Source organism: Rutidosis leptorrhynchoides, chromosome 1, assembly GCF_046630445.1.
Source record: "Rutidosis leptorrhynchoides isolate AG116_Rl617_1_P2 chromosome 1, CSIRO_AGI_Rlap_v1, whole genome shotgun sequence".
Classification (NCBI taxonomy): domain Eukaryota; kingdom Viridiplantae; phylum Streptophyta; class Magnoliopsida; order Asterales; family Asteraceae; genus Rutidosis; species Rutidosis leptorrhynchoides.
In genome coordinates this window covers 522,479,172-522,491,193 of record NC_092333.1, presented here as the reverse complement: position 1 = coordinate 522,491,193, position 12,022 = coordinate 522,479,172, and the positions used below count along the sequence as shown (strand labels likewise).

Below are 12,022 nucleotides of genomic sequence, written 5' to 3'. Positions count from 1 at the left end.
ACCTAAGCCTATACAATCCTTAAATATGAGAGAGTAGTAATAGAAGAGAGAGAGAGAGAGTATATTTCTTATATGTAAGAAAAAATGGTATGTATATGTGTGTTCATTATCCACATATATATAGTACAAATTTTACTATCCATATTTTACTACTAAATTTATAACAATATTCTGTTTTTATACAAATTAACAAAATTATTGTTTCTTTGCCATTGAATTTAAAAATTTAATCTAGTATTTCATTTTTATATGTCTCAAATTAATAGTCTATTTTTATAAATAAAAAACAATAATAAGTTTAAGTTCTATTATACTCTTAATGTATATAGATAGAATTAAAAGAGGAAAAAATGGTAAGAGTAAAATTGAAAAGTAAATATAAAGCACAATACATTTATAATATTTTTTTAAACGGTGTATATTTGAAGTAAACTTGTAGAGTTATTGGTGTGTGCATCTTCGTTTAGTGTGTAGTTGTAGTAGTTCTGATTTTTCGTTTCGATAAAAATAATTTTGTAACGATTAATGTATATTTTTTTTCTTATGTAATTTAAGATTTATTTAAGATTAAGATGCAAGTAAAAAAGATACAGACGAGTTGGATGGAGAGTGGGGATTTGTGGGACCCATATTTCCCTGTTTTTCTGGTTGTACGGCCGTTATTTTGTAGGGTTCGTGAGTTGAAGAGGCGGGAGAATGGAAGGCAAGTGGGCTCCACGTCGGTCCTTCCGTTTCTGCACTTGTTGGACTGCATCGCCACGCCCTGGTACACGTGGCAGTTATGCTTTGCATGTAAGCGATGGGGATAGGTTTCACCTTTTCCCCTCCTACTTTAATCAAAAACTCATTATCACACCTTAAAATTGTTTTACAAAATCTTGATCATTTTTTTTTTTTTTTTATATCTTCTGATTTAAATTAAAGATTTCAGTTACACCGTATAATTTTAAGTACACATTATTAATTTCAATACATTAAAGTAGAAAAGCAGAAAATCGAGAATTCTTGCAAAGATAGAACTATTAAGGGGTTTTCATGTACATACTTTACTCTCTTGGGTTGAAATGAAAAAAGTGGAAAATATGTGGGGATATGAAGGCAAGATTTGAGGTTGACGGTTATACCCTCATGAGAGAAATTGAAAAGACATAAATAACCTTGTGGGCAAAATAATTCTGACAGGTGTTAGGGATAGTGGGGTGAGTGCGGCGGGTAATGGTCATGTGCAGGGCAGAGTTTGATTTTCGATTTGTTGATTTATTTCAAATTTATAAAAATTGTACATTAATAAAAAAATTTTAGAAGAAAGTTTAATAAAATAAATTTACTCAGATTTATATGGATAATAATCGAGAATTTAAAAGTAGACATTTTCTTGTTACCTCCTTTTCCAAAAACATATGTTTCGGCAGCGATATGCAAGCCCTGTGTTGACATTTGTCAACCCATCCAGCGGTCCCCCGTAGCCTCCTGGAGCCTAGCGAAACACCATCACCATAAACCCCTACAGCTTGCCAGAACTCGAATTCAAGCCTGCATGGTTTTCCTTTTCCATCTTTGCAAACGTGGGGTCTAGGATCATATGGGCCGGATACCACTGAAGCAATGCTTCGTTAGTCATTTTCTTGTTACCTCTTAATATGTTACGGAGCGTAGGTTTGGAATAAAGTGAGAAAAAAAAAGCAGCTATACATGGACTACATCTTATTTTGAGATGAGTCAAAATCATTAATCCAAAAATAAACAACAAAAGGTGATGATCAAATAAGTTATTAGCTCAATTAAAAGTTCATTAATACAAGAAGAAACAGGCCTGAGTATATGTTATTCTGTTGCCTTTAAAACAAAATGTTATTTTATCAGTTATCAGTAAGATTTAAATGAATTTTTTTAGAGAAAATAAATATAAATATTACAATAGTTATTAGGTTATCTTGAGTTGTTTGATTTTATATAAAGGATTTATTTATAAACATACTTATTACCGTAAAATCTGGCAAAACATGATTGATGAGAGGGGATTTTCTCCTATTGAAACCGTTTCTTTGATCCACATAAAAAGACCCGACCCTTTTATCCTCTTGTTTCAACTCCAATTATAATTTATAATTTATAATATAATATAATTATAATGAATGAATTAATGATGTTTTTCTAAAAAAATAATTGAAAATAGTACTAAACTGGTGGTGAGGGGGGTGGGATAGAGATCTGTTTTCTCTGACAAAAGCAAGATTTTTCTTCTCTTGCATCACTGTCAAAACAAAGACATGGGAGGCAATGGCAATTCCATACTTACAATTATATTATATTTTATATTATATTATTAATTATTATATTATATTTGAAATCATCTATATCTATATAATGCTTATAAATTACCAATTAAATGATGTTATAAAACTACAATTTTCTTTGTAAAAATAAATCAAAATAAATTAGAAAAAAGGAGATGTCATGTGATAATGTCATAAATATTTTTGTTTTGAATTATTTTTTAAGGTATTTTATTAATAATAATAATTAACAAAAAAATAATAATAAGAGTTAGAAAAATACGGGGTATTAAAAAGAACCTTAAAAAAATTGAGCTTTCTCTGTATACACGGTCTCTCTTTTCAAGGCTTTCTCTTTTCAAGATTAAGCTTTCTTATGCACGCTTTCTCCTATAATCTAGAATTCAAATTCAAAATTCACCAAATCTTCATCATCTGCAATTTTATCACCATAATCAAAATAAACCCTAAAAAATAATCAGATCACCATCGCCTAAACCACCACTCCTTCCATCTATAGCAGCCACCATCTCCGGGTTCAAGAACATACACCAGCATGACCACCGCAAATAGACACCACCACCAGATTCAGTCAGAAGGTGGGATTATATCGCGATTGTTTTAAGATTCAATATGTAATAATTTCAATTTCATATTCAACATCGATTTAGGGTTTTTTAAATATGAGGCTTGCAATTATGTTCATAGATTATAAATCATTGCATAAGTTATTAACTATTTGTTTACAAGTGTTTATATTTATAGGATACAAGATTTCAGGCAAGAGTAAAAATCGTTTTAATGATTTGGTGTCTGATCTGAGTTTGGTTATGAGAAGAAAAAACCTAAATTCGCTCTCTAGATGAGTTATGAGGTATGTATTATTTCCGAACTTTTATATACTTGGATGGTATTCTACTGGTGTTGATGCTAAAGAATATGATATGCATACACAAATCTGTGAGTACACTATTATATAAAACTTTTAAGTTTGCAATGTGTGAAATATTATGCTACTTGGCGTGTTTATTTGTTGGTAATATACCGAGATTTGCATGTTTTGGTTGCATTTATTCAATAATTAAATTTTAACAAAAAAATCTTCAATTATATCTTTTCATGAAAATGTTTTCAAAGCTAATGCATATAAAAGTGTTTTAAGCTTAACTGCAATGTTTAGAATGGATTTTATGCTTTGTGACACCAAAAGCATATTAGAGCACAAACTGTGGTTAAATTTGTAAAGATCATCTAAACTATCTATCTATATATATATATATATATAAACGAAAAAGTTTTTCTTGATTGTGGTTGAAAATTATTTTTGGATGTTTATATCTATATATCATATCTATATATTATTAAATTATTATTATTATTAGTATTATATAAAATAATATTAAATTAAATTATCTTATGATTATAAAAAGATTACTCCGTATTATATTGTGTAGGATGATAATAATTCAATTAAGGCACACATTGATCAGTTGCAAGCTAAAACCACAATACGACTACATAGAATATAAATTAAAAAAAGGAAAGTAGTATTAATTTAATAAGATTTTAAATTAGTCCACCAATTTTTTTAACATATTTATTTTTCTGTTCGCCGCGATTTAGGTTCCACCGCCATCACCGTTCAACTCGGAATTATTTTACAAACCAAACGCAATAAATTGTATTCGAAACGGAGCTTCGATGCACAACTAACAGAGCATTTCTTTTTAGCAATAAATATGGAAGTGGTTTGAATTTACAGTTTAACTCCTTAAAATATTTATGAACACACAAATATAACTATTATAATATTAATTATACATGACGACTCCCCCGAGTACCATTATTTTGCTGAAATGACTAACAACTTTTCTAAAATTAAACTCGCGGGTTACACGTGAGAAAAAAGTTGTAGACATTAAGTTACTAACACCACTCAAAATCTCTTTTAAAATATGTCAACACCACCGGCTCTTCAACTCAAAGGAAATTAAAAAATTCGTCAACACCGCGGGCTCTTAAACTCAAAAAGATTTTTTAAAATTTGTCAACACCACAGACTCTTAAACTCAATTTTTTTTTAAATTTGTCAACATCACGGGCTCTTAAATAAGTTTTATAATTTTCTTATTCTTTTAGTATCTCTATTTACATACAATATGAATTGCAAATTACATTTTTCGCACTATTTTTTACACACCCATACAACACACATTATTTAATTAATTACAAATTAATTAATGGCAAATTAATTATGGTATATATATGAAAGTGATTTGAATTTACAATTTAAGCCCTTAAAATATTTACGGCAAATATAACAAATTTTCATTGTTCTAAATATTAAGTAGTATATAATTTATATATTAAAAGATATAAACAGTGAGAAAAAAATTTTGTAAGCATTAAGTTAATAACACTACTCAAAATCACTTTTAAAATTTGTCAAAGATGAAATTGAAGGTGATTATGAGACGGTTACAATATTGAATGAATTATTAAACATGAAATCACTTTTAAAAATTGTAAATACTACAGGATCTTAAACTCAAAAAACTTTTAAAATTCGTCAACACCACGTGCTTTTAAACTCAAAAGAATTTGTAAAATTTTTCAACACCACGGGTTCTTAAATAATTCTTATATGTTTCCTATTTTTTTAGTATCGCTATTTACATACCAATATTAACTGCAAATTACACTTTTTGCACGGTATTTTTCACAAACACCATCCAAAATCACTTTTAAAATTTGTCAACACCACAGACTTTTAAACTCAAAAGAACTTATAAAATTCGTCAATACCACGGGCTCTTAATCTCAAAAGAATTTTTAAAATTTGTCAATACCACGAACTCTTAAACTCAAAAGAATTTTTAAAATTTTTTAACACCACGGGCTCTTAAATAATTCTTATACTTTTCCTATTTTTTTAGTATTGCTATTTAAATATCAATATGAACTGTAATTTACATTTTTTGCACGGTTTTTTATATACCCGTGCAACGCACTGGCTCAAAAACCTAGTATGGTATAAATTGTAATAAACTTTTTTAACTAAGAATTGACATTCCAATAAGTGATGTTCTAATTTCAAATTTTGATTTTTATATAATGTTTCTTCTTTCTTTTAACAATTACTTGATTGATTTGAAATTGCAAATGGATTCGAATATGTGAGAGTGTGGTTAGCGCTTTACATGTTAATCTTATCATTGATTCTATATCTTTTAGTTGTAATCTGATATATATTTTTTTTTGAATATATTTTTTACTTATCACTCTCAAGCTATGTTAAGTTGCTAATTGGTAACTATAAACTGTTGATAGAATCAGTAAGCACTAACACTATTTAAACTTAAAAAAAATTAAAAATAAAGAAAAAATTTCTCATTCACCATAATGTCATTAAAATAATTAATTATTTTTAATAAAAATATTAACATGTTAATTGTATAATATATAAAGCACTATGTCCAATCTTGTGATAAAATACACCATGACCATATGTACAATATTTTAAGTATTATGTACAACCTTATGGTAAACACCTCATGACCATATGTACAATATTTGAAACATTATGTATCACCTTATGATAAAACACCCCTTAGATCATATGTACAAATTTTAAATAAATTGTACAATCTTTTACAAAACACCTTATGAATATATGTACAAACTTTGAAGGATTTAAAACCCATAGAAATTTGATCCAACCATTTTCATGGCGTATAATGTTTTATTTTTTATATTTTATTCTATTTTATTTTTAAAATTTTTCCTTCTTATTCGTCGGAGGTTCATTCGGAAGCAATCTCTTAATCCGTCGAAGAGAGAGAGATGAATGACTTTCTTTTTTTTCGAACGGCAATAATTTTATAAAAAAACCAACCACACCCTCCTAGCAAGACGCTAGGAGAGGGGCCCAACAATTACAATGGCTTGACAAGCCATGCATTCCAGCTAGCGTTACATTTACTTCTACTAACAATCCAATTAAATGAAATTTTTTGAATAGAATCAAACAAAATCTCTTTCTTCAAACGAGGAGTGCCGAATAGCACACTATTGCGGTATCTCCAAATGTGCCACAAAGAAGCACCAACAATCGCATATAACTTGATCTTGGCATCGGATGAAAGACGTAAGTTGTTATACCATTCGATCCAGGAGGCCCACGAACATAAAATCGGAATGTTGACATCAACCCAAACTCGAATTTTAGACCATAAATCTAAGGCCAACGGGCATTAAAAAAAATGTGATCTACTGATTCAATATGGCAATTACAGGTAAGGCACCCGATATCCTCAATCTCTATACCTCGCTTTGAAAAAATTAACCGAGTTGAAAACCTATCCCAAGAGACCCGCCATAAAAAAATATTAATCTTCCTCGGAATTTCCTTGACCCATAATGATGTGATGACCATCGAAGGCAATCTACCATCATCTAAGAATTTGTGGGTATCGCTAACATTAAAAAAAACCATCCGATGATACGGACCATTCCCAAGAATCCATAGCATTACAAAGACGGCATGAGCCCAAAAAATGCCCAAAAAATCAGTTAACTGATTTAAATTAGCAAGGTTCCTAGGCCCGATACCCCTGACCCATTCCCAAGCCCATTTGTCGTTGACTAACCGAGAACTAAGAAGGCATTCAGGATCCGCATCTAGGTGCAAGAGACGGTTATATCTACAAGCCAATGTGCCATCTCCTTTCCAATTATCCTTCCAAAATCTAATGGAGTTACCATTCCCTACTTTAACTCTTAAAACATTATTCGGAAGAGACCCATCTGCTTTTAGTTTATGGAACAATTTGACAATTGAAATCCATACACTTGAACCTTTGACGATGCCATTTATCCCCCCATCACTTCCATAAATCGCTTTAATGACCGAGACCCAAATCGACTCTTTATTCATAAAAAACCGCCACATCCATTTTAATAACAAAGCATGATTAAATGCGTGAATGCTACCAATGGATAAACCACCATTTTCCTTTGATGCTAGAGCTTGGTCCCAATGAATCCAATGTATCTTACGATTATCATTTGTACTCCCTCAGAAAAACGAAGCCCGGATATTCTCAACCTCATTAATAACCGTTTTGGGACATCTATATAAAGAGAGGTAATAAATTCCCATTGATCCAAGAACCTCTTTCACTAAAGTAGCCCTCCCACCGATAGATAATAAATTTGCTTGCTGTAACATCCCGCCTTTTTCCGTTTACTTTCCGTTTATTCATTTTAAAGTTCGTTATATATTTATAACATCTCCCGTTGATACGCGTTTTAAATTATCTCGTTTAGGTAATTCACGCACCCGAATGAAAGTTGAGGGACCAAACTCGCCAAAGGATCAAACCTTTGACTAGGTCAAAGGGACAAACCCCTCTTACCCATTCATTCATCTCTCTCTCATTTTACTACTTCCTCCATTTTTTCTCAACACCCCATTTCAAAGAATCATCATCCAAATCCGAGCTAGCGGGTGTTTTGCAAAACAAATTACATTTTTGGAATCCTTGCAACTTCCTCTTCGATTCCATACCGATTTCATTACATTTGGGTAACTTTCTAAAATCACTAGATTTTGTGTTCTTGATGTTTTTAACTTATAAAGTTGTTAGTTAGTGTCTATGGCTCAAGTATAACATGAATACATGTTTTGTTTGCTCGATTTGTTGTTTTGAGTAACTAGTTTGAACATTTGAAATGGGTGTGCTTAATCCTTGCTTTTGGTTGATTAAATGTTGTTTAAATGTTAAAGTTCATGTATTAAATGTGTTACTAGCATCATTAACTTCATTTTGATGTGTAGGTTGATTTAGAAAAGCTTCATTTACAAAATGGTTGAATTCATGATTTTGATTAGGGTTTGATGAACTCTAAAACGAACTTTTGATGCTTTGAATGCCATGAAATGTTATTAGTTAGTGATTAGTTGTATTGTATGTTTCATTACCTTCAAAACGGCATATCGTATGTGTAAAATGGATTCCCGAGTCAAGAAATGCGTTTTATGAACTTGAAACTTCGATTTTGAATATTTAACGATCATTTATTGAGATTTTCATTGTTGTTAATGATGTAATTGATTTATGAAATGTGTTTAGTTGTATTCCTCTTTAAATTACATTTCCAACGATATAAGATACGTGTTTTGAATATTAACGAGTCAAAAGTTATGATCGTTTGAAGTTGAAATCGTCTAAGTGTTAAACTGCCCCAGAATTGCTGCACCAGACACAGATGTGGCGCATCTGCCTTGGATGCGGCGCATCTGAGGCAGACTGCCCAAAAATGTCAATTTTCGCTTAATTCTAAGTATGCTACGCACCCCCGATCAACATGAAACTTGGCAAACATGCTCATATATGATTTCTAAGCTCAGGAAAATAGTTCGGGACCCGACCCGACCCCGTTGACTTTTTCGTTGACTTTGACCAAGTTTGACTTTTAGTCAAACATAGCAAAACACTTATGCAATCATTCTAATCTTATTTTATACTTGATTCTTGCGTGAAACTTGACAACTTGATTCACATGCTATATATTCGAGTCGTAACGAGCCATAGGACTAATTGAACACTTTAACCTATTGTGTTTACCGATATTGATATAAACCTACTTGTTTAGATCAAGACTAGCATTCGTTCTTGCACACGTTTACTTGTTGAAGTACTTTTACATACGTGCACTCAAGGTGAGATCATAGTCCCACTTTTACTCTTTTTGAACTTACATTTGGGATGAGAAAACATAAACGTTCTTTTTACTAAGTGAACACAAGTACAGGAAAACAAACATTCTACATACGAGTTTAGAACAAAATCCTCAATTCTATTATCATTAGTTACACTTGCCGAGTGTAAGCGAGAACTTATGTTGTATGGATCCATATGGGTTTGACAAACCCCCATTCAAACGGTTCGCTACCGTTTACGAATGGAATATATTTTCATGAAACAGTGTATGTTCTAACACTATTGTGATGGGGTTCTATGGAAGGAAATGTTAAGCATTGATAATTGGGTGCTCGTGAAACAAACTTTTGGAATGTATTACTATTATACCAATGTTACAAATCTTGTGGTTCACTTGTACTTACTTACTTAAACCTATGATTTCACCAACGTTTTCGTTGACAGATTTCTATGTTTTTCTCAGGTCCTTGAACGATACATGATACATGCTTCCGCTCATTATTTTGATACTTGCATTGGATGTCGAGTATATATGCATACATGGAGCGTCTTTTGGCTACTTTTAAATTGTGTCGCATAAGTTTCATTTGTACTTATAACTTTGTAACGTAACTTGTGGTGGAACTATTCTTGTAAACTTTGAACAATCTTTACATTTGAAATGAATGCGACATATCTTTTGGTCAAACGTTGTTTTAAAAGACTTATGACCACGTAACGGGACCTAGGTAGACGGTGCCGTCAAACATGATTTGGTCGGGTCGCTACAGATGGTATCAGAGCGTTGGTTGTAGGGGGATTTAGAGTTCATTGGTGTCAACCTCGAGTCATAGGGTACATTGGTGAGTCTAGACTACAACCGGCATATAGACTTGAAGTAGGAATTACTTGACTACTTGTGCATTTACACTCGAACGCTTCTACTCATATCTACTCTTAGTTCATCTTAATCTCACGTTGTTTAATTTGATTGACACGCCACCTTGACTATATGAAATGATGTCGAATGCACATATGAATCTGGGTAATATAATTTTCGGGATTATATTACGGTGACTCATATGAACATTCCGACATTGTGGCATAAAGAATTTAAGGCGAGTCAAGGAAAATTTTCTCTTTATCTTTATTCTATATCACGGTTAGTATTATTGAGAATACTAATCAATGATATTCTTGTGTTTTGAAGGAACAATGGCTCCTCGTCGTGTACGCCGCAATGAAACTCCCGAACAAGCTCTCGAACGGATGATAGCTACCGTCGTAGATGCGGCCATGGCCGGTCACTCATCGAACAACAACAACAATAATAACAACAACCACAACAACAACAACAATGGAGCCGGTAACTCAAACGAAGGGTGCTCCTACAAATCCTTCATGGGGTGCAAACCTCACACTTTTGATGGAACCGGGGGACCGGTCGTGCTCACCCGATGGTTTGAGCAAACGGAAGCCGTCTTTAGCATAAGCGGTTGTCGGGACCAAGACAAGGTCAAATACTCCACTCACACCTTCGCCGGTGTCGCTCTTACATGGTGGAATACTTATGTACAATCGGTGGGTACCGATGAAGCTCACGCCCTCTCTTGGGCCGACTTAAGGGAAAAGATGATCGTCGAATATTTCCCTCGTGAAGAAACCCGAAGGCTCGAACAAGAGCTAAGAACTTTGAAGGCGTTCGGAAACGATCTCAAGGCCTACAATCAACGATTTTCCGAACTAGCCTTGATGTACCCAAACCTTGTGAACCCCGATGCTTTAAGGGTTGAACTTTACATGGATGGTCTTCCAAAGAGCATCAAACATGGAGTAATGTCATCCAAACCCACTAATCATCAAGAAGCTTTGAACATGGCCCGCAAATTGATAGAAACGGTGGACGAAATTGTAGTGTCGGCACCTAAAGCCGAGGATAAGTCGGGTAATAACAAAAGAAAGTGGGAAGCCCCCCAAACAAGCAACAACAACTTTGCTAAGAAGCCTTACACCTCCGACGGCAAGAAGGGTTATGCCGGGAACCTACCTCTTTGCAACAAATGCAACAAACATCACTTTGGTGAATGTGGCAAGTTAATTTGCCACCGGTGCCAAGGAGTTGGTCATAAGGCCAATGAGTGTAAAAGTGTTGCCCCCATCGCTCGAAAGGGGCCCAATGCACCAAAAACGGGCACTTGTTATGAATGTGGCCAAACGGGCCATTATAGAAATGCATGCCCGAAGAGGAAAGATAACCCCAATACGCGCAGCCGAGCTTTCAACATCAACACCGAGGAAGTCCGAGATGATAATGAATTAGTCACGGGTACGTTTCTTCTCAACAACACTTATGTTACTTGTTTATTCGATTCGGGTGCCGATAAGAGTTTTGTATCCAAGACTTTGACTCATTCTTTTAATACTCCACCACGTCCACTAGATACCACTTATACTATTGAAGTGGCCAACGGAAAACTATTGAGTGCCGACACATATTACCTGGGGTGTACGTTAAACATTTTGGGTAATGAGTTTGAAATCGACTTGATACCCATGGAACTAGGTAGCTTCGATGTAATAATCGGTATGAATTGGCTAGCCAAAACGAAATCTCACATCCTTTGTGATCTTAACGCAATCCGAATCCCTATCGAGAATGGTGAACCTTTGATCGTCTATGGCGATAAGAGTTGCACCAGACTCAACCTCGTTTCATGTATTAAAGTTAGAAAACTACTCTGTAAGGGTTGTTTTGCGATCCTTGCTCACGTTAAGAAAGTCGAGTCCGATGAGAAGCACATCGATGATGTGCCAATTGTTAGTGACTATTCCGATGTATTTCCCGACGAATTGCCGGGTCTTCCACCTCATCGACCGGTTGAATTCCAAATCGATCTTATTCCGGGAGCCGCACCCGTAGCACGTGCACCATATAGACTCGTTCCATCCGAAATGCAAGAATTGCAAAGTCAAATCCAAGAACTACTTGATCGTGGTTTTATCCAACCTAGCCATTCACCTTGGGGCGCTCCGATTTTGTTT

The 12,022-nt window shown here is 33.7% G+C and overlaps 1 protein-coding gene across 1 annotated transcript in view; it reads right to left on the bottom strand.

Moving 5' to 3' along the window:
* Nucleotides 1-567: 567 nt before the first annotated feature.
* The window catches only part of LOC139841827 (uncharacterized), a 35,604-nt gene continuing 24,149 nt past the window's right edge, over nt 568-12,022 (bottom strand). Inside the window, exons 4-8 of the mRNA XM_071832023.1 lie at nt 6,603-7,352; nt 6,269-6,513; nt 1,986-2,090; nt 1,383-1,477; nt 568-856 (exon numbers count right to left, since the gene is read on the bottom strand). Coding sequence (XP_071688124.1) covers nt 568-856; nt 1,383-1,477; nt 1,986-2,090; nt 6,269-6,513; nt 6,603-7,352 — 1,484 coding nt within the window. The remainder of the gene's footprint in view (nt 857-1,382; nt 1,478-1,985; nt 2,091-6,268; nt 6,514-6,602; nt 7,353-12,022) is intronic.